This window comes from Megalops cyprinoides, chromosome 16, assembly GCF_013368585.1.
Source record: "Megalops cyprinoides isolate fMegCyp1 chromosome 16, fMegCyp1.pri, whole genome shotgun sequence".
Classification (NCBI taxonomy): Eukaryota; Metazoa; Chordata; class Actinopteri; order Elopiformes; family Megalopidae; genus Megalops; species Megalops cyprinoides.
The window spans coordinates 17,947,111-17,975,054 of NC_050598.1; the positions used below are offsets into that span (position 1 = coordinate 17,947,111).

General features: G+C 44.1%; 1 protein-coding gene across 5 annotated transcripts in view; it reads right to left on the reverse strand.

The window, feature by feature from the left end:
* Nucleotides 1-27,944, reverse strand: part of mid2 (midline 2) — a 132,831-nt gene that overhangs the window by 23,226 nt on the left and 81,661 nt on the right. For 4 of the 5 annotated variants that reach the window (XM_036548677.1, XM_036548676.1, XM_036548675.1 and 1 more), the window contains 3 exons: nt 21,121-21,869; nt 3,281-3,349; nt 1,589-1,684 (listed from right to left, as the gene is read on the reverse strand). In XM_036548677.1, coding sequence (XP_036404570.1) covers nt 1,589-1,684; nt 3,281-3,349; nt 21,121-21,813 — 858 coding nt within the window. In that variant the 5' untranslated portion in view covers nt 21,814-21,869. The remainder of the gene's footprint in view (nt 1-1,588; nt 1,685-3,280; nt 3,350-21,120; nt 21,870-27,944) is intronic. The other variant, XM_036548680.1, reaches the window with a different exon arrangement.

Here is a 27,944-nt window from a genome sequence, read left to right on the forward strand (position 1 = left end):
GAACAAAAAATGTTCAGATGCTGTAAGCCTCAAGCAGCAAGAATGGGGTCCTCTGCTGTAATGAAGAAATGATATCAAATAAGAAGACAAAGTAATGCAGTATTAACCTTTGCCTCGTCAAATATGACTCAAGAGGGAAACAATGTCCCTAACTCATCATTTGACTTTGGCATTTTGGTCAGACTCCAAGGGATTAATCATCATTTGGATCACATTGTCTGGGTTGGTCCACTTCCATTTTCCAGTCAGAAATACAATAACCACTGCAAATCCAGCCACTAAACAAACAGTCTTGTCCTCAGTCTTCAAGAGAGAGAAAACCTTGATTACAATAATGACCACTTCAGCACTTCTTGTACAAGTCCAAATCCTTTCCCAATGGCTTAAAATATATTCAATCAATGCTTATTGTGAACCATCTTAAAGAGGCCAGAGACAATTTCATAAATAATACAGGGAAAATGCACATACACATGGTACCTTCCCTGCCATTCCAATTATCGCAACAAATTCTTTTATCTAATTATTTACTATTCTAATTGTCTATTTAACAATTAATGACCATTTAAAACTGTATTCATGTCACCATCACATTAGAGGACAGGCAATTATTTCCATTGTACTGGCCAGGGTATTCAATGCCATGTTTTTACTTTCTTAATTAGGTGCTCCAAGTCATTAAGCGGCGAGAGTGAAAGAGGGTGTGCTGATGACATTGATTTTGACGATATACACTCTGATGAATCTTTCATTAGGTGATGAGGGGCGCGGAGTCAGCCTGCCAGTCTGCAGAGCTGGTCAGAACAGAGAAAGATGGTGTAGCGGGGAGCAGCAGCTGGGCTGGCTCAGTACAGAGCGTCCACTCTGCGCTCCATCAAAAGTATGTTATTGTGCGGCTAATGATATCTCTAGAGTTGAGAGTCAGGAACCAGCCAATGGCACGATCTAGCTAAATGTTTTTAACCAAGTTACTGGGGGCCAAACATCATACACACAAGAGCAAACATATACGCACACACATGCGCACACACACACACACACACACACACAGACAACCACCCCCCCCCCCCCCAACATGCACGCACGCACAAACCCTGCAGCCCCTGAGAGGCAAATCATACTAAGCAATGTGATTCATTTATTCTCTGCATTATTTTTCGTTATATAAAAATATGTATGTGTATAAATATGTATGATTCTCCTTAATCCCCTCTGTTACACAGTCAGTGACATGATTTAATTGGCACAGACAGACAAGGGCTCTTTGTCCTATATAGATTGAAGAGAGAAATAAAACTGTCCTGGGAGGAAAACATGTCCATTCAAATATTTACTTTGACAGTATAACATGCAAGACATGTCCCCCTCAAAAGGGTTCACAGTTCTGTATAACCTAGACTCAGCTCCACCTGCAGACAGATGTATATAAGCTAGACTCAGCTCCACCTGCAGACAGATGTATATAAGCTAGACTCAGCTCCACCTGCAGACAGATCTGTATAAACTAGACTCACCTCCACGTGAAGACAGATCTGTATAAGCTAGACTCACCTCCACCTGCTGACAGATCTGTATAAGCTACACTCACCTCCACCTGCTGACAGATCTGGATGAGCTTGGCCATCTGGCTCTCCAGCTCACTGTTCCTCTTCACCAGGTTCGTCAGGTTGTTCTCCAGGGTTTGCTGTCAGGGGGAGACGGACACGCCGTTGAGTCACAGAGAGAGAGAACATGGCCATTTCACTTGAAATGTCATCTGATGCTAAGCCAATGCAATGGGGTGACTTTGACAAAGAAGTGAATGGCAAGTATGTGACAAGCGATTCTAGACTGACATCTCAAATACAGGGGAAAATATACAAAGCCAGTGCTTCACAAAACATCGAGTGAAAGAAGAAAAAGGATAAAACAATCTGAAAAAGCAGATTATCAGACAAATCTATGCTATGACTGTGACTCTGCATGGAATAAACGATCGTTCTAATTGCTCTGGGGGTAATGTGTGGTCTCTTGTTGTGCCACATTTGCGTGACCTGCGGCATTACTGTTAAAAGAACACTGTGCAGAGGGCAAGCCATTCAAGCAGCAGTGACAGCAACAACTGCTGCTCTCCAGGGTGAGGGAGGGGCAGGGCAGGGCAGAGTGACCACAGCGGCCTGTAATCCCTGCAACACTGGGATTAAGCGTTTCAGACTCTCCACTGACATGTACTGACTTGGGGATCATAAAAAGAAACATCTGCTAGCCTCTGCATCAACAATGCAAGTCAGATGAACAATTCCGCCAGGAATAGGAAAATAGGAAAATATCCAATATTTTATCACAATTCAACCCATTAAGAAGCTAAATAGTAATATTGTCTGATTTGAATGCTTAGCTTTTATTCAACAGAAATAGCATCGCTGAATCATAGCTTCAATGATCCAAGGGAAAATACTGAGCAGCGTTGTGTGATGTACCTCATGAATGAACTCAAGGCAGTCGGACACTCAATCAAATACTTTCCAAGAGCCACAACTGTAGCTAGAACTGGGTAGAGAGGCATTTGATGACTTACTCTGTCTACTGAAGGGCGTTTAAATGTTTCTTGATCAAGATGGAAAGGAAGCAGAAATCCAGCTAAATCTAAATGAACTGTTTATGTAGTTGTAACCTCTGTTTTGCTCCTAGCTGCGAATGACTGTTCCCTGCTGTCCTGCCCTTGTTTTCCTCATAGAAACCTGCAGGCAATTTGCTGTGTTCTTCAGCATAGTTGTGAAGAAATTTTAAAAAGCTTGTTCATTTAATTAGTCATCGCATGATCTGTCATTCTCGCAGGAGAAAATGGAATCCATTATTAAGTAGATAATTTGCTTGAAATATTAGATCAAAGTCTGCATAAGATCAAACCCGTTGACATTCAATATTTCCTCAGGTAGAATTCATTTACCTTGAAAGGCCTATAATAAATCAAACAATGCTCAAATTTTAGTGCAGCAACATCAATAAAGCCCATCAACTAAGATACCAAGTGGAACAGTAAGTAACGAGTTAAAGAGGATTTCATGTTTACAGCAGTAAATACACAGACGGCCATCTGATGTGCAGCCAGGGTTAGCGTTGGAAGCAACAACGACCACAACAACAACAGGAAACAAAGTAAAGGACGACATCGTTTGAAGCGGGCCGCTCATGCATGTGAGATGCAGCCTACGCTAGTCCACCTGGCCCCTCTCCACAGGCTCAAGGCCGTCTCCAAACAACCAGCACAGTGTGATTTAACAGGCATTCGGTGACTCACCGCAGCGTTTGTCTTTGATGTCTCCACGATAACCGCTTCAGATAGTCTGCCAGGGCTCACTTGAAAGGCCTACGAACACACACACACAGACAGCCTTACTTGCCTGTGACACTACTGCGCTCACTCTTCAGCTTTTCGACGCAGAGGCTGTGACCACGTCCTATAAGCCCTCCTCCCCCGTCCCGTGACACTGGCTACCTTTGGGCTTGAGCTCAGGTGAGGGTGATGGGGTCTGGCTGCCTGTGGCGAGACTGACGGTTTCATACGATCTTAAAGTGTGCGCGTGTCAGGAGTCACCAGCCTTTGGTGTGCCATGTTTAAAAATTCCCCCATCGCTGGAGCAGGGCAGATGGGTTATTCATTAAAGGGTCTGAGGGTGACATCATTTATAGATCAGATGCAGCTGGGGGCAGGGGGAGGGGGGGCATCTCTCTCTTCCTCAGTGAGAATGTGGATGAGGACAGATGAGGTCCACAGGCCACCGAGCACATGGGCGCAGCAGGACGAGGGCCAGCTGAAAACACAGACTGCAAAAGCAAGAGCAGAAAGCATGCAGAGGGGGCACAGGCAGGGGGAGACGGGGGCTGAGGGAAGGTGAGGGAAGGTGGCACGGAAGGAGAGATGTAAGAGAATGACAGAAAGAAAGAGAAGGAGAAAGGTAGCAAGAGGAAGATGAAGAAAAGGAGGCAAGGAGAGTGATATAGAGGGAATGGAAGAGATGGAGATGTTATGGTGCTTGACTGCTAACAGCATTAGTAATGCTGCAGGCTTTCAGCTGAGTAGGTGAAGTAGCAGGATCTGCCATACAATGAAGTCCTGCCCTGACTGAGGGCTCTGGGAGAAAGCCAGTTTTCCATTCTAGCCAACGGAACGCTGACCAGTGCACGCAACAGCATGATGTCATCCTGCCATGACATCACAGTGGGCCCTCCCAGAAGTTCTTTTTGCTAGCTTTTATTTACTGAAAGAACATAAGCCCCTCCCAAATCTGCGAACAAACAGCCCTGCTCTTTTCACAAAAGGCCCAAAACTGCCCTCAGCACATCAGACCGTCTGTCCAACTCAAACCCCAAAACACAAGAACTATTTTTACAGTACAAGGAGAGACACATCATTCATAACTTGAAGAAATACTTTTTTAGAAAATACGTTTTTACCATACACTTTACTCCATTCAGTGTGATTTCCAGTTTATCAGCACATACTTTTCCTCCTTTTTTCCAATGTATTTTCAAAAATATAATTAAAAAAGTCCTAAGGCTTAAAATTCCACTTCAAAGTCAGCAGCTTAATTATATTGTGATCCTTGCAGCTTCAGGAAAGCACCAAAAACACCCCCTCTTTTCAGAAAACGTTCTGTTTCAGTTCGTAGATGCATCGGTAAGTCTCTCTGCTGGTTAGAGACTATGCTGAAGATAATATGCCATTCTGCCCATTAAAATGACACTACTGCTTGGTGTGTAACAAGATGGCCTAGCTGTTTCATATGAAGAGTTGTCTTCAATTAAAGCAAGTTTAACACCTGACACTACCTGACACTTCCTAACATCCATGTACCAACTGCAAAGCGCAAGTCTTTGACCTTTATCTGTTCCCTACAGCCACGCAAGAAAACGAAACACTCCTCCTTCTGGCCTGGTACTAAGAGGCCCAATTAATCCTCATCATATGCTAAAATGGTGCTGTCTCACACCACATTAACACCAGCTGAGAGATGAGCTGTCTGATGGGCACGCTGGCGTGATGAAGGGGACACGTGCTGTGCTTTAATCGCTACCTTACAGTTCCTGACTGACGCAGAGCTGAGCATGCTAACTACTTCACTAGATAAGTATTCAAGTAGTGACCTTCTTTTTTTTTTTTTTTTGCAAATGGAGGACTTACTGATATGTGGATCACATGAACAGTGAGCATGCTCCTTAATGTCAGTAATGATAACAGCGTAGCATTGGTCCAGGCATAGGTGGCTACAGTCTTGGTGTCTCGCCTAGAAAACAGACGCTAATGACGCCAGACAATCTCTTATTGAAGGGTATCCAAGGTGCTGAAGATCCACTTGATATATGAAAAGTGGTCCGCACAAGCAGCTTGGGTCCAAATGAAGATGGCCGTGTTCATTTTTTATGTAACACAATAAAAATCATGACAACTTTGTGAAAATGCACATGGTGCTAGCAAAACCTCCCATGTTCTGAGATGTATTGCACAAAGGAGGATGAAGGTTACAAGGACAAATGTCTAAAGCTTTAGTCTCTCTCTGGAGAAATCAGCCTTCCAATCCCTTTGGGTAATTTGCCTTTCATGCAAAACAGCTGATGCTGAGACAAGGGAAAAAATCAGGTAATTTTAATTATAGCCAGAGAGAGAAAACCCAGAGGAAAGGTAGAAAAAAATGTTCCAGCAAAAGGCTGTGAAAATGAGCCATTTGATATCACAGCCTTAGAAGTAGGAAAGAAGTATGAAGTTACTACCATTTTGTTACCAAACTCTGAAGCGCTTCATTTAAATTTGCAGTAGATATTCTTAAGTCCCCATTGTACACATACAAGAATGTTCTCCTGACCTATTTGCTTACTGTAGTCAGTGTCTGGTTGATGTCACTACTCTAGTAAAAAAAGTACCACACTAGCGCACACACAGAGAGAGGGGCTCTGAATTAGCAAAGTAGCTTGGTATGGAAGAAAAAGCATACATCTCCTCTTCTTCTGTACGGTCTATGCACACACCTCTCTGGCTCTGTTGAAGGTTTCCTGAAGCAGGGTAAAGTTTATGAATTTTATACTAGCAGGTATTATCTCCTTTATGGAGAAATTGGGGAGACAGCATCACAGAGACTAACACGGATAGGACAGGCAAGCAAACTGTAATGGAGATTGTCAGTTTATTTATAATGCATTTTTCCTTGTTTTTTTGTAAATGAGAAAATGAAACACACGTTGGCCTTGAGTAAAATTATCATCTATGACAGCAACTGACTGAAAAGAGAAAAAAGGGGACATCTATTTCAATCTGAATTGAAAACCGAAATGAAACTGAGGAGTAATTACAGATAAGGGAGATGCAGAGACAGCAAACTCACTACTGCAGGTTTCCTGATTCTCTCAAGTAACCTCAGTCCACTTACGGAGCACCTCTCAACAGATCCACACTGTTCCATTCAGTGAGGAAACACAAGTCTATATTATACAATCATTTCTCCTTGTAAATGCAAGTGGCTACATATACAGTACAAAGCACAGGAAGCAATAATTTATAAATGTACATTTTAACACGTTCTGGGAAGATGGTGGTGGTGGCATACCACAGGAAGAGACGGACTGACCCTCCTGGCCTTTCTCTAACTTCATATCCCCTGCCAGATTGCATTACATTACTTTATTGTCATTCAGCAGATACTCAAGATCTCCCAGTCTCACAATGTCATGCACTTTCTTTCAGACAATGTGAAACTTTGTGCATGGCCCTACTTTTTGCACAGAGGCCCCTTAACATTGGTATTTCATTATTAGATTGTGGTACAAGTGGTTTATTCAGGAATTAATTTGAGGAATTGAGCCTGCCAATGAGATAAGTGGCATCAAATTATACGAGCATGAGAAATCGAAAAAGTGATTCACGTGGCTTGCTTAGGAACATGTTGTTTCCTTTCATTCCTAGCTAACAGAATTAGCTGCGGATATTCGACAGATTCAAATATCATGGTTATTCATTTCCCCTCGGAGGGTCATTGGAACCGCAGTCTCAGATGAATAATACTGTCTGACACGACGCACGAGCACAGAGATTATAGCCTGCGCTCGTGAGGAGCAGAGTGTGTAAAAAACATTCCCAATGCTGGTCCGCACAGCACACCCCTGAAGCTCCACTGTCAGGCCTCATACTGAAGAGGCCCATTTTTCATAGGTGCCCGGTTGACATCATCACTTTGGAATCTTACGCTGTTGCCTCCAATCTCAATTGGACCAACTCATGTCTAACTTCTGTAGGGTGACTCCAAGTGGCGTGTGTGTGTGTGTGTGTGTGTGTGTGTTTGTGGAGTATATATGAGAGGAAGGGAGCTGGGGAGCATGGCAGCACCTGAGTCAGTGAGTTATCACTGTCTGAACAATAAAACGTGAGTCTGGCTTTAAAAAAACCTGTATAGTTGGATATTTTACAGCTTGTCGTGTTTGAGAGTCAGCCAGTTCCTTTGAGAAGCAGGGGTTATGGCAAATTATTTGATAACCTTTTAACATGACAACAGCATGAATAATTAACGGTTTCAGGTTTTCACTGAAACTATTCAGGAGGCATTAAACTACACTTTCTCTCTTTAGCAATGCAAAAAGCAAAAAATTTCACACTGTAATTGTAGTTAACTGCTAGTTTATATCCATTATTAAAAAAAGAAAAAAAAAACACTGCATACCCTGAACTTTGAAAATGGTGAGATGAGTTACTTTAGGTGTTTGTTAGGTGTTTTTCCAAAGTGAGTGACAACTTTAAATCTAATCTCAAATCTAATATTGAATCTAATCTTTTTTTGTTTTCAAGTTGATTGTAGCGGAGCTGGGTAAGGAGATAAACACCACAGCGTTAACAGCGAATGCTGCAAAGAAACTCGTGTATGTAATGGGCAATTTCAAGGTTGATTGGATCTGCCATTACTCCTTAGTCAAAACAATACCAGTCTTCACATTTTTAAATGGTATTTCAAGAAATAAAAAGAAATGTCTCACCCAACACTTTCAAGTCAATATATTCATTCATGGTTTACAGTGGGGGAAAAAAATCAGGTGATACACATGGGATGAAGAGCTACTGGATTGTGGATTTAGATATTATACATCTCAATAATATAATATCCTCAAATGTCATCTCTGATGTAAGAGGGGGTTAAACATTCCACTGCGGCTGATCACTTTACTCCTCTTCCTACCCTCTCTGTCACTGACAGCGCTAATTGCTCATTGTCTCTGTAGGGGAGTTTAGCGAAATAGCCAGTAAGGGCCTGAGACTGTGACATCTCCTTTGGGCAAAACTAGCAGTGAGACAGAGGGTCACGTGAGCGTGCGCTAGCTGGGGGGCTAGTGACCTTTGAGTCTGCCTGCTTCCCCATGACTAAGACATTTGAAACAAGTCAGTGGGACAGGGCAAGCTGCTCCAAGTCTTCCCTGAGTAAGACATTTGGAATGGATCAGTACGCTGGGGCAAGCTGCTCCCTGCCTTTCCTGTGAGTGAACTATTTGGAATGGGACAGTGTAGGACAGGGCAAGCTGGAGCTTTGTAACAGGCCAAGTGGGCCGCCTTGGCAACATTGTTCTCTGTCAGAGTCAGGCCTCCTGTGGTGGTTCTCCGTGTGTCTGAGTCTCTGAGCCATGAATTACCTCTAATACCCTGTGAATGCAGACATAGCCCACTGTCAAAATGAATCTTTCATGGCCCTTATAATTCTCTTGCATGGTCAAACAGATATATTCTCTTTCCAGCAGCTTCATTTCTTCTCCTCACCTTCAGTAAGCAGGGGAACTTTTACAATTGTCAATTTTCAGAAACATTTTTTTTCTCTATGGTGGGATGGAAGAATACCTCCTGATTAGGAAGCATGATTAGTCCCATTATCATCAACTAATCTCATCAACTGCATTAGGGCTCCTTGTTTCTGGTGACACATTTCTGCTGCTGAAATGTTTTCTTTGTCAGTTGAAAGTGCCTGTGTTGTATCCATACCCACTAACATATGCAGCTTTCAGGGCAAAATAATAACACTTCTACAGAAATGTTGATTTTTTAGGTTGAAAAAAAAAAAGCCTAGTACTGTCCTAATTTAGGGCTGGTGGTTTTGTGAGGAGTTCAGAGCGAAGATGTGGCCTAGTTGTCAAATCACTGGAGATGGAAACGTACCGGAGACTCTTGGATGAGGCCATTTGTTTTACTCTGATGAGTACAATCAGGGCGAAACACAGCAGAACAGGAAAGACAGACATTACAACACTGCAGTGTCGCACCCAGTAGAGAACAGTGAATCCAGCCATTCATTCACACGGATGGTGCTCTTCACACTTGTGCTCACACCGCCAAACGCAGTGCTAAAGCGCATATCTGCATCTCATAATGCCTGTGGTGCCAGGTGGTTTCTTGGGAAACAACCTAAATAGAATATGTGAAAATAGATCGATGTGCTACTGGCATTTCAGAGTCCTGTATCACTGCTGTACATCCTGCTCCATGCTGCATGTCTTCTGAGACAGCTATGCACAATTTACAGCATCGTGGGATTCTTTACAATCTAACCAACATGTGCTTTGTCCTTGACTTTAAGCAACAAATTAATGCAAGTGTTACTTATTTTGTATCTTACACAGAATTAGAATGGAAGCTGCTGTAATTAACAAAAATTGTGGAAGAAACAAAAAAATGGTGTGCTTCATGACATTACCTGGGACAGGACAAAGCACACTGTGGTCAAACCAAACAAGACCTCGGGATTTTGTTTTTGTAAAGTGAGAGGTAAAGCATATGCTGACACAGGTACCGACAGAGAGGACTTCACCTTCAGCTTTTTACAGCTAAAAATAATACCTGAAATATAAGACCTGATATGAGCGGAGCACTGCTGTGCTCAGTCACACTCTAACAGCACTTTAGCCTCAGCCCATCCCTTCCTCTGTGCTCACACAGCAGCACGTGGTTTTCAGGGCCACGGGCCGGTCAGCAGCAACCCAAATAGGTCTTCGGTCACAAAGCCGCTCTGCTTCAAACCCTGCTGCTCACAATGGGAGCTCAGTGACTGCTGCTCTGCATGGCCAACGGGGTAATGTACACCTACACTATCAGCCAAAAGTTGGGGCACAACTGATTAAGATAATGGGAAACATGCGTTCAAAGGCATTTAGGTGTAAAAATCTGACTCTTAAGTACATGAAATTTGCTTCTTAGACAAATATAAATAGTGAAGTTGATGCCTATGTATGCATTTCTTTCCAAAAATATTATTTCAAAAAATTTTTTTAAAGATTTGTTTCAATTTGTTTAATAGTTTTTTGGTTACTGCATAATTCCATTTGTGTTATTTCATAGTTTTCATGCCTTTACTATTATTCAAAAATGTGGAAAACAGTAAACATAAAGAACAAAAGTTGTGTTCAAACCTTTGACTGGTACTGTACACACTGTGTTTCTGGGAACCTCACTGATTGGAGAGGGGTGAGGAGGCGGAGCACGAGGCTGAGCCGCGAGGCTTCGACGGCGAGATCAGACAGGGCGCGCCTGTGTGAGGTCATATAACACCAGGATGACTAATTCCCCTGACAACGTTTGGGTGGCAACAGATCAGATTTGATAACGGGGGCGAGCCGCACGTTGGGTCATTTAGGGATGGCTGTATTTATAGAGCGGCCGGGCGTCTCGGAGGGGACTCGGACTACCGTTAATGCCTTCCGTCGTTGCCGCGGCAGCTGTTGGCACCTGTGCTCCTGAGGGGCCTTGCTGCAGTCTTGGAGTAACAGGGATGGAGGAAGGGGGGTGGGATGGGGTGTGTGTGTGTGTGTGTTCGTGTTCAGTGATAGACTCTATACAAGACACCAGGTTCACTCCCACTCCTCCCACTCTGATAGCCACAAAGTGCCGTTAGGGACGTAAATGAATAGGCCAACTTAATAAACACTGATGCTGTGCTACTCGAGGCACAGAACTTCATACCCCCTGAAAATAGCACAGGGACGCATGTTTACAGTTGCGCATATTTCCAACTTTACCCCCATACTGATTATTAACTGTACTGGCTCTTCAAGCCTAAAGCATGTGCTTTGAACAAAGTGAACATTCATGACGTTCCAATGCCTGCAGCAGCACATTATGGAATCGCACCACAAATATGCCGCTTGCTAAATATAAAATCAGGGTTTTAGTCATTTCCCTCACATAAAAACACAGAACAGACAGAAATCTAAACACTGCGTCGACAGGGTGCTGCGTATCAGTTCGTAACATCGAGGCAACCCTGAGAACTCCAAATATTTATTCTGGTAACCGTTTGAGGGCACAAAATATGAAATTATATCGGAATTAGGACTATGCAATTATGATGACTGTAAAGCTATTTTTTGCCATTGACGGCTGCAATCTTCCACAGTAATTACCAGCGCTGGCACACAGCTTGGCTCCAGTCCAACACAAACAAGCGAGTCCCATTAAAAACAGACTGCTGATGCATCCTTAAGAGGGCCTCTCTGCCCCGTGACAGCTCTCCTGACTCAGAGCAGAAGTGCCAACACCGGCACTGAAAAGCTGATAGGTGATGCTGCCTCTTATAGCAGCGGCGCACTAGATTCCCTGTGCTATAAAGAATGCATGAGCTACCCACTCCCATTTAGAAGTGACATCATGGCACAACAAGGGTATTCACCTCAGTCTGGCCATCCTGAGGACAGCGCATGATAATTTAATTGCTAGAATTCAAAGCGATAAAAGGGAGACAATTTTTACATCATTGAGCGTAAATACTTCTTGTGTATTCCTCGTAAAATCAGCCCTGTAAAAGGCACGTTATCAAATGTGAGCTCTTGGTGTAAAACAGCCAGACCACAAACACAGCAACTGACTGTAACGTTTGATCAACCCGTGTAATTTCATATGGCCAGGGGTATAATGCCAGTCTTTGCACCTTGTTAAGAGCCAGCACAATGTAATCCAATCTTGCACCGAAACAAAAGCCATTATCTAAAATTCAATTCTGAGGCCAGGCAAGAGAGCAGGCAAAAATAGTTGCATACAGTGCTCCAGAATCCTCCTCAAATGGAATCTGTGTCAGCCTTGCTGGCGGTCAGCAACATGTTAACGGCGGTTCTTTAAAAGGATTGAAGAAAACGTTCCGTCAACGCTTGCTGAGCGCCGCTGGAACGCGGTCCTCCTGGATAAATGCCCGCACACATTAGACTGAACAGAAAAAATGGAGGGATTAAAAAGCCAATAGAGCCCATGAATACATCCTTCATCATACTTCACAATACTGTTATCAATTCTTGCGCAGAGAGAAAGAGGCATTTTCAGTTCTATTCTGGCTGGTGAGACGCCGCTGTTTTGGGGACTGCTAAACCCTGACAGAAAATGCGATTTGGGGACGGCTGTGCCAGAGAGCACAAAGGAGAGCCTGCCTTCGTGCGGACGTGCTCAGAGTCTCACTCTTGTGTCCCCAGCTTGTCTGAGGCTTGACCGGGGAGGGGGGAGGTGGCGGCGTTCCTGGCAGGCGGACCGCGTGTTTGGGATGGACAGGATGCCGCGTCCATCACAGACGCCGATGGGGGGGGGAGGGAGTCAGGAAGGCGCATCGGTGACATTCCTCCCCCGGGGCGGAAACAGACCTTCCATCCCACTGTACTGCGGCTGACCCCAGGCCAGCCAGACCTTGCACCATCTGACCTTTCAGACATTGTTGTTAAAAATGAAACGGATGTCGTAGTTGCTTTGTAGAGCAAAAAAAAAAAAAAACAACTGGAAACCTGTTTATTCTGTGACCCCATTATGGGGGTGGAGGCAGAATGCCGCTGTGGTTTTTATTTATCGCTGCTCGTTGTGTGTGTGTGTGTGTGTGTGTGCGCAACAGGGTGGAGCTCTTCGCTCCTGTAAAGGGAGCGGGATGCTCTGGGACAGTTTTACTGCTGTGGCAGATCACCGCTGAGCTTAATCCCACAGAAACTGGCATGCTGTGACAGCTTGCTTTTCCCAGTGAATCCGAAGAGGCAGTGAGAGGTAATGAAACTATCATCACTTCCACAACCCACTTTCCTGCTTATATCCGGTTTTTGCTTACAGAAAGGAAAAAAAAAACCCCAAGAGGGATTATTTAGTTCTCCGCAGGTATGTGTCTATACATCAGAGGAGAGCAATGTATCTGAAGAAGGGTTTTGCCAATGACTCAATCAAGGTGTCAACTTGCAGCATTAGGGGAATTTAGCCAGCAGCCATCCCACCCTGTACCCGTGGTACTTCTCTTATACAGTAAGGGGTTCCCCAATGTCCTCACTAAATTTCCAATCACACTCTTTCTATCTGGCCATCTAATAATCCCCCAGATTAATTGACTAAATCATTTCCTCCCACTACACCACAGATGATATGTAGTGATTATTCTGGTGCAAAAAGTCTGTCGTGCATTACCCAAGTGGGCGCTAAACGCTGCTCTCTGCATAACTGCGAAAGGTTGAAAGGCACTATATAAAAGAAATCCATTAATATCAATTCATGAATAGTATGACTAAATAATCTTGAAATTCTAATTAAGATAACACACGCACATTATTTGAATGATGGTTTTGTGGAAAAACAGAAAACCCTTTTACAACTACCTGGCCAACTTTCACATCTTTTGTTTTCAAATCACACAACCTCGCCTCAGCTTCAGAGCAGCATGAATTCCGGATCAATCCACAAGCAAAGAGACACATGAAATAGCTTTGTTGGGACAATAATTCCAAGATAATGAGGTTAAGCGCAACAGCAAAGGACAGGTATCGGGGACCTCGATGTTCCTCCACCATTTGTTTTGAATTACACACACACACTCAGGAACTGCAGTGTCAGAATCCACCCTGTATCCAGATGGAAACTTTAGCGACAGACAACACCAGGGCTACTTTTTCCACAGCGCAAACAGACAGAGCTGCCCTTTGGGGAGGTGAGGGACCACACTCTTTAAAAATAATCTCTGATGGAGTCGTGAAGTTGGGGTCAGAGCTCCTGTAGTAACTTGCCAACTGTCATTGGGCACCAGTGCGCAGTGATGAGTGAGGGCTCCTTAAAGCTGATCTGAGCTCTAACAGGCATTCCAATCAACATAACACAATACAGTTGTACAAGTAGCCAAGTCCCTCTAAAACAGGGCCGCCCAATTAATTTTTGGCCCTTCATAGGAAAGAATTTGGGCACCTCTAAAAGGACACCTGACAAAAACACCACAGTGCTCAATGCTGACAGCTGAGCTAAGAGCAACCATTACTCTTAAGGGCTGCTCAGTTCCACCTTCAACAAATTGTACACAGAGTGTTCTAGACTCTGACAGATGTGAAAATGATCCCTTCTCTGACGTCCTGCTCAGTAGGAAAACACAGCAGTCCGCCAGACCTTCAATACTCCCCACTCACAAACAGGGTGAAGGTTACTGTTCATGTCTAAAGCCCCATAAAAATGCAATGCACATTTATATGAATGAATGACACACTGTACATGGCAAGCTGCTGTCGCATGAACAAGGTAAGACATGGACTGTGGCATTGTCTTTTTCCCCACAAGTAGTGACAAGTCCATCTTATCTTGTCTGGTGAGGACACTGATGCTGATGATGACAATGATGAGTATCCATCTGTCAGCAGACCCTGTGGTTTCCTAAGTGAGTGAAAGGTATTTTACCCTAAAGGAAAATGCTTCTGGCCTGATGAAACTACATTGGGCCCCATCCACCCAAAAGCTGTCATTAGTGTCACATCTTTAAACTGCAATAATCTCTTGATTAATTCATTTATAGTTATACTGTAGGTGCACCTTAAAGAGCTGCGAACAGCTTCTGTGGACGCATCTATTCCACTGCCAGGGCAGCACCACTGCAGAACTGAGCTCTCAGCTGAAAAGAAAAAAAAAAAAAAAGTCCCTATACACTGGCCGGTTGGCTGCACTTTATCTTACTGTACTAAATGGTCTCCTGCCAGGCTATCTCTTATAAGCACCTTGCTTATAAGGCAGCGGATCGTGCAGTCAGGTCTCCAATGAATAAATCAGGTTGGAGGCCAAGGAAGAGAAGTGTGTGGCTGAAGTTCCCTGTCGGCACCCTAGTGACCTCATCTCTGCAGTAACAGTGGCCGCATTGTGGAGGCGACCTGGCCTGCCCTGGAATTAGGCTGTAAATACAAAACATTGGACGAGGGAACAGTGCTTCCCTAAGGAGCTTAAAGAAAGAGGCACACACCCAGAATCGTGCTGAAGTATAATCGCTGTAGACTGCTGAGACCAGTAACTTCCAAAATAGACATTAAACCTTCACTTTGCACTCCGCCCCCAAAAAAAAATATTTCAAATTTTATCACGTCAAAAGTTGCATTCAATGCATCTGTGGAAACGATGATAAATCATTTATCTATCTGCTTTGCAAAAATACTTACGCTGAGTGACACAGCCTACGTTTTGCATATTATCCATTTATTCAGCTGGATATTTACTGAAGCAATGCTGGTTAAGTACCCTGCTCAAGGGGACAACATCAGTGCAGTACTTAACCTGGATTTCAAAACTTCAACTGTTTGGATACTAGTCTGTTTCACTAACCGCTATGCCACACTGAAGTCCTAAAGAGGGGCTCTGAATGATCAAAATCCAGTTCTGACTGTGAATCACTGGTGGGAATATTAAATACAGAGTGAAACAGCAATAACATTCTGAGCACAAAAATATGATCAATTACCCAACTTTGCTTGGGTAAAACAGTGCTATGTGGTCCAGAGCTTAAGCCTAAAAAGGCTTAAAATCATTTCAACTCATTAGCTCTTGAAGTGATGCACACAAACTCGAACCAAGCCCCTGAAGTACCTGCCCTTCCATCAATTAGCAACGATTGGCAGTGTGACCATCTGGCGACATCAAACATGCAGTAGAATCTGCTTGGAATTCAGTAGCCGTTCTGAAACCAGCTGCGGCTGGCAAATACAGACATCCTCAAAGCATCTGACGGCTCGTTTCGGATCCCTCTGGAAGGATACAGGATGGATATTTAACACTCTGCTGTGAATTTGGATCTCGGCATCAACCTCGCCACTGGTGTAGTCCTGTCCAAGCATGCTCATGAGATCAGAGCTGGTGCTTGTCCCGTGATCTAAGGCGCCATTTTGGTACAACTCCATCCAAAATAAAATTCAACTCCCTGCTACTAACACATTCAGGATCTGTAGCTCCTCATGCTATACGCCTTTGACCTACGGTGATGGTACTTAAATGTAGGTCTTTGCCCTGTTCACGAAAAACGCTGGGCTTACACCGCCTCGGTGATCTCGCTGTGAGGCATTTCCCATTCAATTTGCCTGAATTTCAAGCACGGCCTTTTGAAGTTATGAATGAATTATTCGTGACAGCTCATTTCTGGCTGAGAGGTGATATGGTGATGATAAACACTGCAGATGGCTGGAGGGAAAAGTAAACAGAACTCAGAGAGCTGCAGAGGATGCACAACAGGACACCACCTTGCTCTCCAGCGGCAATGCTCAGAACAGTTTCCCTGCACACGCTGTGATTAAAAGGGAGAAATTGTGCAGTGTACATCGCGTGTACGGTAGAAAGCAGGGACGAGCAAGCGGGCCATGCTATAGCTATAGCTGTTCAATGCACGTGAAAGCGGCCTGCCCTGAGGCACTTGAGGTCTTGAGATTTCACTCAGTCAAGCGGGATTTCAGATACATCATCTTCCGATGCATGCCGTTTGTGCTTGGCTGAATTTTCATTTCTGAAGCAGCATCCGGAAAGGAACTGTCTGCACTAAGCCTGGGAAAACATTCAACATCAGTTCTTTGTAGAAAGGCCCCAGAGTCTCGCAAACAAGTCAGATATTGTCAGAGCACTAGAACTCTCTGTAATACTAGGCTGGCTGTATGAAGCTTGCACAGTGCCAATCTCCAAGGAATTTGCCATTATGTCGCTTGTCGGTCTGCATTAGATTAGACCAATCAGAATAGCTGCACTTGTGTCCTTTTATTGGATCAATGTAGTAATTAGGAGGACAGAACGCTCTCCTGCTTTCTGTGTTTTGGGCCTGACAAGCACCGAGTCGTACCTAACATGGCGAAGCAGTCACAGCAAATACAAATAAATTCAACCCAAAAATATCTCAAATAGCAGAAATATGAAGACTGCCTCAGAGTCCTGCAGGCATGATCCTGCCCGTGTTTGTAGAGGTGTTTAAGAAATTTGTGCAGTTGTTCTGTGTGTTGCTGGAAGTCTCCTGGAGACCTGCTGATCAGAAACACAGTCAGAATAAAAAACACACATTGTAAACACAGGACTGGATCTTTTTTTTTAACTTCTTTTTGTACATGGAAAAGACACTGAAAAATGGCATAGTTTTGGAGTGATAACTTCAAGTATGTCATGGAAAAGGACCTAGTGAAGTAAAAAATTCTTAACAAATATGCTGGCCATTAATTAATTGATTTATTTTGCTGACAATTCACCAATTGACAGCATATTCATTGGCATTTCCTACAGTCCTGTGTACACTGATTTTGATAACTCTTCACCACTTTGAGTAGAAATCGAAAAGTGGTGAAGAAAAGTCACTGCTGATTTCAATAGCAAGTCAACTCAGAAATAACCTACCTAGTAATATATAATGATTTAATTTTTTTTGCTTTTCATGACATACACATATCTCTTTGAATATGATTCTCCAACTGGCAATCATCACCAGACTGCATTACTGAAAATGTTGACAGCTGTGAAGCCACAGCTATGATGTATTTTACAGACATAAAAACACAGATAAAGTAAAAAACGAATGGTACACTGTCCCAAGTGGCTCAGCTGGCAGGGTATTCACTTGAATGTGAAATGCAGACTGAGTCCTATGGCTCTGGTGTGAAACTGGCCGTGTTACAGTTGTGGAGCCAACTGGCTTCATTTCGCTGGAGACAGGAGTGAGCAGGTTCAGCTAAAAGTGTCCTCGCTTCACTCCTGTCAGGCACCCTGCAATTTGCCAGGCAACTGCGAGTATACAGACAACGTCAGCGGAGTTGCGTCTATCCTCCAATGAGCCCCCACTCCACTGTGTGACTCGTAGTGCAAAAAGGAGCTGCTAGTTGCATGCAAGCTTATCAGAAGATTGCATTCTTCTTGCCTCAGTGCCTGTAAGAGTGCAGAGGTTGCTGCAGTGAGATCAGCCTAATGTACAATTAAAGTTTCCAAAACAGGATGGCATGAAGGGCAAAACTCATAAAAAGGTACATCGAATTCAGTAATTGAGTCTCCATCTCAGATTAAAGCAGTATCAACTCAGATCGAGAAGTTGAAGGGCTGATATGAGCATGCACCTAAGCATAGCAAGGCTCTGTTAGAGCAATAAAATCATTTGCTGTACGCTTGTCTGTGAAATGTGTCAGGGTAAGCACGGGGTTGGGGGGGGAGAGGTTCATCTGTAACCTGAAAATGGTGCCCCCACCCCCCGAACTCCCTGAGATTGTGTAGAAATAAAGAGTCTTTCATTCCTTTTAAGACGGAAGAAGATTAAAAGTTTTCTGGAGCTGAGCCGGCCTCCATTTTTTGCCTCCCCAGATTGTGGATTGGCAGTTCAAAGTGAAGGGAGTTCAAAGCTTTAGTGGGGGAACATTCAAATTAGCTGCTGCAATAGAGCAGGAGCCTGGGCTGTGCACATTTTTGAGAAAGGCACTGAAATATTAAAAAAGCACTTCTTCAATTCTGCCTCCATCCAGCACATCCACTATTCAAAATTAACTTCAAATGGAAGGCTTGGACTAGTTTAAAATAATCAGTTGAACAGATCAAATAATCACATTAATCATGGCCATCAATGAGGTTACAAACCACAAAACTATTATTGTTATTATTTTTATTCAATTGGGCAGACACCTTTATCCATGGTGGCTAAGGGTTTCACACATTTATGCGGCTGGATATTTACATAGGGAATTCAGGGGAATTGCCGTGTTTAACTGTGTAACTGCAGTGACTCAGCTGGGAATCACACCTCACACTTTGCAATTGCAAATTCAGTTCCTCAGCCCCAACAACCACACTGTCTCAGAGAACAACAGGTAAGTAATAATTCATGTAACGCTACTGCGGTTGGACTAAAGACATCACTGCAGTCTCTGATCTCCATTTCACTTCTTCTGCGTAACACCCTGTTCCCATTCTCTCCAGATGTTCCTGGGGTCAAGCAGAGGAGTGCTCTCCAATGTCATCCCCTCTCACCAGCTCAACACAATGGCTCTTTATGGGCGGTGATCAAGGCTGTTTCCCTACTGCCACATTCTTCTCATCAAAGAATGACGAAGACAAAGGCATCAGAATATCTTTGGTGGGAATTCTTCAACAAAGGGTCTGGAGCAATATGAGATTAGAGGTGGAGGTGGTGTTCATACACGGCCATTATGTATGTTCCTATTGAAAATGCACCAACGGGAGATTAAGTTCACTGGTCCCTGTTATTTTCATCAACAGTAACCTTCCCTCTCATCATTGTGCTGTTTTTGCATAAAGCGCCATTGTTATGCTGCTCATAAGAGCTTCTGCCAGTGAGAGCATAAGTCACGGAATATACCGTGTATCTCTATATCCCAGAGTTTTAGTATTTTCGCTGTAACTTGACCTTCCACATGACGTCTGAGATAATATAACAAAAATCCTTGTTCTGTTTGCCAGACTTTTTTGGCCCTATTTAAATTCATTCTGAGCATGGATCCATCCCAGGCCATAATTACAGTTGTCAATGGTTTCTTCCACACTGAACCTAATGGAGCCATGCTACTTTTATTTTCTCCCTTCTGATGGATTGTTTCTCTTGGTGACACTTTCTAGCGATTTTCTGTCCTGCTGAGGTAGGAATCCATCAGGGGCATTACAGACAAACCCACAGACATGACTCCGGTATGAAAACACAACCCAACAAGAGTAAATGAGTTACATGAGGCGAACTTTGGTTTTGGTACTGTGTCTGAGAGCTGGGAGCTCATGTTGATACGAACATTTATTCACTGTAATCTCTGCACAGTGGAAGAGTTTCTTCTGCTGAATCATACACGCTGAACTCTGAGGTTCTGAAAATAGATATTGGAGCTGCTTTGCTACAGCCCTGAAGCTTTGGCCAGGAGTTCAGCTTGGTTTAGAGGCAGATGTAGTCTTTGGTATGAATTAGCTTTTTGAAGCCTCTTTTTTCCACCTGATTCAGCAGTCCCTGTCTTTGTAATGGGTCAGCTCAGAGCTTTCACCCTGAACAAGAGACCGGCTTTAGGGAGTGCAGAGTCAACTACTATTATAATGGCCCTGATACTCATTACAGCTCCCACACTGAGGTAGATGGATCAGATGTTGACTACTATACTAACAGAAAAACACAGATCACATGCATGGAGTATCCACAAACTCAGATTCAGATTCAACTTCTAGCTATGCTAAGAAAAAAGGCCAGTGCAGAGAATTCCACTGGGTTGCTGAAAGTGAATTGACTCACTAAAAATAGAACTGCAATAAATTTCTCTAAATTTACCTTGCTCTACCAACAACGAAACTATCCATCGACCGCAGCACAAGCTCAGCTCTGCATAATCAACAGGGTTCGCCTTGACTCTTTGGAGTGTTACAGCTCTATCAGTAAAAGCATGTTCAAAGAATGTTGATGTTGCCCTTTGCAATGTCTAGCGCGAGGTGCAAAGCGATTTTGGTGGCAATGCCAATCATGAGCACAAAGGGATATAAATGCAGACAGAGACACTAACGAGCCTGAAAGTCACCTTCACAAACAGCTTCTCTACCCAGGTTCTCGGGGGAAGATCCTGCTGTCTGCATATCTCACTGGAGTACTCCAGAGCTTATTACTGTTTAAACCACGTACATGGAGAAAGGCAGTTCAACAACATCTGCCATATTCCTCCTGTGCGGTTTTCTGCTTATTGATTACTTCTCAAAGTGTGTCAGAGTCCCGCTTTAAAAAACAGCTTTTGCCACTGACTCAATAGCGCACTTAAAAAAACTTAGTCACAGCCTCCACAACAGCCCTCAAAGCCTCCACCTTCAGGCCTACAGATGAACAGCTGAGACATGCGGTGGCGTTGGATCCCGGCAGCTGAGTGCTGGTTTGGTGCGGGCCTCACCTTGAGCTTGTCGAAGCGCTCGCTCAGAGAGGACACCTGGTGCTCCCGGTGACGTCCCACCAGCTTGCACAGGGCGCAGATGAGCTGGTCGTCCACCACGCAGTACATGTTGACCTTCTCGTTCTCATGCTCCAGGCAGGTGAGGCCGCGCAGGTGGGCGTCGGGCACTGGCTCCACCAGCCGGTGGCCGGTGAAGGGCTTCTTGTTGGGGTGCGTGGCGCGCAGGCAGCGGTCGCAGTACGACACCTCGCAGGTGACGCAGGTCTTCACCGCCTCGCGGGGCGGGTCCTGCTCGCAGAACTGGCAGCCCACGCGCTGCTCCAGGGACATGGCGAAGGCCGGGCTGCCTCGCGCAGTGCTGGGGCCGCTGCTGTGGGGGCGCTGTTGGCGCCGGCTCTCGCTCGGGGAGTTGGGGCCGCTCAGGGAGGCCTTCTGGAAGCGGTCGATGATGTTCTGCAGGGTCACATTGCGCTTCAGCCCCTCCAGGCCGCGGTGGTTGAGCGTGATGACGTAACGGCAGGTGGGGCACTGGAAGGCGGAGATGGACTCGATGGGCTCGTTGGTGGAGCAGTGGGAAACCAGGATGCGGTGGGCGCAGTTGAAACACAGGCTGTGGGCGCAGGGGAGCAGCAGGGGGTCTTCAAATAACTCCAGGCAGATTGGGCAGGTCAGCTCCGACTCCAGTGTTTCCATCTTCAATTGAGCCGATCTAGAGGCGACATCAAATCCCACAGAAGCTGGTGAGTTACCTGCAGAGCGACAGAGGGACTGGTCAGTACCAGTGACACCGCGCAGTCCAGACAACAAGCACAATCTTAAACTAAGCGGATCGATCTTTAATATACTTCAGACGGGAAAACATTTTGAGCATTTTGAAAGGGAAATGATTTAATCATGAATGTTTAATAACACATTCACTTTTATCAGCAAATTTCCAGACAAACGTATTCTTTTCATTATGAGGAAAGGAGAGGCGCTTTTTTTCTGAGAACAGTGAATGTGCCAAATGTTCGATTACAGGAAACAAACAAAATCTGAAAACCAACAGTAAATAACACAGTGTGGCACAAAGGGATATAAGATAAATGACAGGAGACTCGTACAAAATGAAACTTTGACCTGCTTATGCAGCAATTTCATGGCATATTGCAAATTAGCAGTGGCAATTTACCCCGTAAATACAAAACGGTACAAAGGCAGGCAGCTGAGCCTGGGATATAAATCTCCTGCAGATGGCTGTTGTTACAACTTCAGAGAAACTGATACTGATATTTGCACAAGACAAACTCGAGATCAGAGGCAACAACATTTTCTCTGTCTGCCAGACCTGCTCCTGTGTCGGTTACTGCTATGAGCCAAAAAGCACCGCACTCTCTGCCCACGTAAGAGGGCTGCGGAGAGTGAGAGAACTGCAGTGGGACTTCAGAAAGTTACACACACCGGTTATGTAATTAGGCTGCGTGGTGAGGCTGCACGAGCTATCTACACAGCAAGACACAGGCCGGTTTATAGCGAGTCAGTCTAAACAGCAAGACATAGGCCAGTTTATAAAAAGTTGGTCCACACAGCGAGACGCAGGCTGACGTAGAATGAGAGAGACAGACACAGGCTGAGGCAGACTGGGGCAGTCAGACAGACACAGGCTGAGGCATTGTGGGGAATACTGAGACATGGGCAGGTTTAGACGGGATAGACAGCTTGCAGTGAGACTGCAGCAGAGTGCGAGAGAGGCGCAGAACCCTGGCCGGGCTCCAGCCCTACATGCCTCAGCAGGCACCCCTGCTCAGCACTGCTGTTTATCCTGTCAAATAACGGCAACTACAGTGCGTCATAACTCGCATGCCCCTGCAGAAGAGAGACTTCCCCTTCGCCAAAACATTCAAATATTCCTTTGTTTCCCATTCATTTCATCCAGTTACCACGTTGCCTCGATGACCTCTGTTAAACAGACTCATTTTCTCCGATTAAAATGTTTCTGCGCTGACAGATCTAAATGGTCTCTGAACGTGAAACCCCCAAATCACTTAACCCAGGCTGCCAGTTCTGCAACACACACCCCTCATGAGGCTCAATCACCTGTCAGCCCGCAAATAATGAGCGGGCGTACAGTGGGGTAGCTCGCAAAATTACCTATCAAGCTCAGCCAACTGCCATTCTGAGTTGCAATTGTTCATTTCTTTTAAGGAAACAAAGTTACCAGCATGAAACAAGGGCATTAAAATTGATGACCCTTATTAATGCGATTCCATTAAGGTTTTTCATTCTTGCGTGAAAATCACATCTTTTCTTCAGTGCTCTTGCATACCCTTGTGCATCTATATTGATCCTGCTGGGGTCCTCTTCAGCTTTTAAACCATCTTTTGGCTTTGATGTGACATGTTATGATGGAGCTAAATGCTAACACCTAATACAAGGCCTCTGTAGCTGACTTCTGATCTTAAATAACAATGTTTTTAATTTTGCCTATTCCTTGCAGTGTAGCAATCTATACAAAACACAACCCTTTTAATGTTCTCTCCATCAGAGAACATACTGGATGGTAATCTATACTCCTCTGTTGTTTTTAGCCTTGATTAACTTTTCCAAAGGCCACAGAGTTAAAACTGAATGTCAAATTCAAGGGCAGAACCTCACCAAGAACTATATACCTATTTAAAGACATTGCCTCAGCTTTGAGTCACAATCCTGAATAGAACAGTCACTGCTAAAAAGGAAATTGCACCATCCTTAAAGTCATGTCATTTGTGTTCTAAAGAAGGACTCAGGAAGGAAACACATGCTGAATAAATAATTGGAGAAATAAGTGAAATGAATGACTATATTATGCAGATTACATTTGTTATTAACTCAAAAGTCAACAGCAGGCAGTTTCCTCCTTCTCTCCTTCACCCTGCTAGGAGTGATTTATCAGCCGGGTTGTTTGACCATGATCACACAGCCTACCCCTCTTTTGCAGTAATAGCGGAAAGGAGAGACTGAGCTATCTTAAAACCGGGGACAGAGATAAGGGGGGCGTGACTGGGTGCCTGTGCCCAGTTAGAGGTGGCAGAAGGAAGGTCACTGGAGGACCTGAATGTGGGTCTGAGGGTGCCAGGAGGGGAAGCGAAAGGCTAACTATTCAGCGCAGAGGACACGGATATCTGATCAATAATTTACCAGCGCCAGGCTCGCTGCCTGATTCAGCGGGCTGCGGACAGCTAGAGGAGCTGGAAAATAAACCCACATAAATCATCTCAGTGAGGCTAGCACAGCGCGTTTGGACTCCCTCCTCCTGCGCAAACACACACTCAAGGTGGTTCACTCCAACAATGGCTGGAGACATGTATCTGAAATTGCTGAATCCACTTGGTAAGGATCCGACCTACCATAGAGAAGCTTCAAAGAAAAACCTTTACGCTTTAAATGACGTTGCCTTTCAGGTGAAAGGCGCCGCACCACAGACATGATGGCTTCTTTTACAGAGAAAAATAGTGGCATACACACTCAGTTTAGAGGAACACATTTCCTTTGATATCGCTTTAAGCCAATTACTGCTTTATCTGTAGCAAACACTAGGCACACATTTCAAGTGTAAATGAATGTGTTCTTGCCATCAACACATGAATACTGCGATGCCATAACCATATTTTGAATGTGTCATGCCACATTTCTTGAAAGCCATACATTCAGGGGAACATTTCATAATCAGAAATATTTCTGTTTGTATCTGCTTGTCCTCTCACTGCAGATCTGCAAGCCTGCAACAACTGAAATATCGCTGCGTTCACGGAAAGAGTAGCTCAGCAGAGCTAACACGTACTGCTTCAATATCTATTCAAGAACTCTATGACAAAATGAATGAATCAGTTCAAATCTCTTACTATTGCTTTTAACACGCACCCATGTTACGTGCTCATCTGCGGAGAGTTCCAATCCCCACATGAGTGCAAAAATCAACCACTGTTCTGAAACAATAGATGATATTGTTGTTTGGTTTAGTTTCTTTATTTAAACACAAAGTAAATCCCTGAGGGATTAGCATTCACTGCACTGCTGCTGGGCTTTGACAAAACGTGCGTCATAACATCAAGTGGCATTTCTGAAACAATGACAATTAGCCTTGCCCAAACAATAGCAGGGAAGAGTGACCACCAAAATGGCTTGTAAAATGGTTCCTTGTAGTATATACATATGGCAGGACGATGTAGGTAATTTATAGCAGGAATTTGCTGTATATCATACCATCAAATGTACAGAGACAGATTTCTCTCAGTTTTAGTCTTGCAGACAGGTTTTGGAGCATGGAAAGCCCCTGACTTAGGAAACTGAGCAGCTACTAAACCCCAATTACAGCAACTCAGAGCACAACACTTGTGCGGTAATGAGAAATGTTTCCTGCTTAACACCTTTGAGGTTAATTAATCACATAATTTCTTTCCGGTTGGTGAGCTTCCCCACTCCAAGCATTTATAGTTATGTTTATTTTGAGGATGCGAACATTAACACCTGTCAAATTGGAATAAATGTAAATGTCTTAAAGTACATTGTATAACTTGTCTTTAACTCTATCTGTCCAGTGCCGGCCAGAAGCAGATGGGCCCCCCCTCTGAGCCCGGTTCTGCTCAAGGTTTCTTCCTGATAGGGAGTTTTTCCTTGCCACTGTTGCCTTAGGCTTGCTCTCAGGGGGTCTCAGGCCTGGGAACAATGTAAAGCTGCTTTGTGACCACTTGTGTTGTAAAAAGCGCTATACAAATAAAAATGAATTGAAGTGAATTGAATAATGCTTTTGAATATCAATGGTATTAATTGAAAAAGAAAAATGAACAGAACCAAAAACATTAAATTTATAACAGAACAGATGCTGGTGAGGAGAAACCCACTAGTCTGCCACCAGCAACTTTTTCCTGAATTTCAGCTAAAAGCGTCTGTGCTTGCATGATACATATAGTCCAGGAGCTAAAATTTTAAAGCCTGGGTAACACCCTTTTGTGCACTCAGCTGTTCAATTACTCCCTGGCAGATTTCAAAGGGGGCCCGATCGCAGGTTAGAAAAGCCCCATGCGGCAGCTATTAGTGCCTCACCCAGCGGCGACAGGCCCCAGCACTGTGACTGAGCCATTCATATGCTGTCAGCTGGTTGCTGATGAGAAGTCTGCCGTCAGACCTTTTACATGCAGTTGCAGGAGAGTGATGGGACTGAAGGACGAATGTAGCGACATTTCCTGCTAACACGGATCACCTTTAGCTCCTGCTGTCAATCAGTTGCTGGTTGAAAGGAGTCTCTAAAATCATCAGGACCGCACCTCCAGAGCAAAAGGTGGACACGACTGTCGTAAAATCAATCGACGGCACCAAAATTTGATGAGGTCGCACAAAAATAATTTAAAAATCAATGCTACAACAGTGATTAGGCAGGGAGAAGCTGTGGCTGAACCCTGGGGGTCAGCTAGTAGGAAGACCAGGCCCCGATGAGGAACAGGAGCAATCAGGCTCTCAAAAAAGGCAAATGCGCAGGCCTTGTTCATACAAATTTCTATTAGCCAACAAGCAGCCCTCTGTGTCGCTGTGAGTCATTAACTTTCATGAGCTACAACTGTCCTGGTGTATGCAAAGAATAAAACATTCCTCCACTTTACTAATGTGAGGATGTGCTTGTTCTCACATGAAAGTTGAGCATGAACAACATGGACAGGAGGAACGTGTTTTCAACAAGCTTTTTATTACTCTCATTGATGACAGATGCACTCCTTGAAGGCTGGTATTACAAAGCTTGTTTACTATCACCAAGCAATGAAAGATGGCGCTTGGTGCCTTTATTACTAAATGTGTCACCGATTAGTTTGGATGTAATAATGGAAATAGTATTAGTAGTCAACTACGCTTCCCAGTTAATGGTCAGCAGCATAACCACGGGCTTCACCACCTGCTCTGCTGGAACAGACACCTGTGGCCATTCCTCCTGCTTATAACCCTGCATGTGAACTTGCCCATATTAAAAGCTTGGCCACAGTAGGAGGAGTGGCAGATGCCGTGCTTTCATTTCACACACACACTCACACACACACACACACATGCAAACAGGAAAGAAAACAACACTATATACAAACTCCCTGCCACGAATCAGACTTGTAGGACAATATCCTTATCTTTACATGAATTAAATAAGATAACATTACAATAACATTTCCTACATTCTGGTAAATTGGAGCTACTTGTGTTTATATTTTTATGGATACAGACTAAATCAGCAATTTGACTGTGTGACTCTATACACTATAGCTTGGATGCATTTAAGGCTCATTTATATTCTCCAGATGTATGTGAGATTTAACCTACTTTATGGGATGGACATGCTAATCAGAAGGCCAATCTTACTCAAAGCTGTGGGTTGTGGTGGGGAGGCATAAAATTTTTACATTATCACAATCAACATCAAGTGTCAGCCCATTCCAATTACTTCTTCAGTCCTTGAATGGAACTGGGTCAACAGTGAAAGGCCTTGTACAAAGATAAAATGTAGGATTTCCTCCACACACCAGCAAAGCCACTGGTACAGGTACAGGTTTTGTTAAGTGATGAGCAAACAGATCTTCCCTTTTTGTCTTCACAGTTAAAATGCCCCAAACAACAACAACTTCCAAAACTGAGTGCGTGAATATGTAGGATTGTTCTCTGCGATTCTACCAATGATTTGCTGCTGGGTGTGTTTACAATGAGAATGTAAAAATTGCAGAAAAGAATAGCTTGAGATAGAATTCCAATTCTCCAGCAAGGAAATATGATGTGGCAAGCTATTTTCTCTTGACCAAATCCTCCTGGGGCTTAATAAAGCTTTCAAAAGTTAA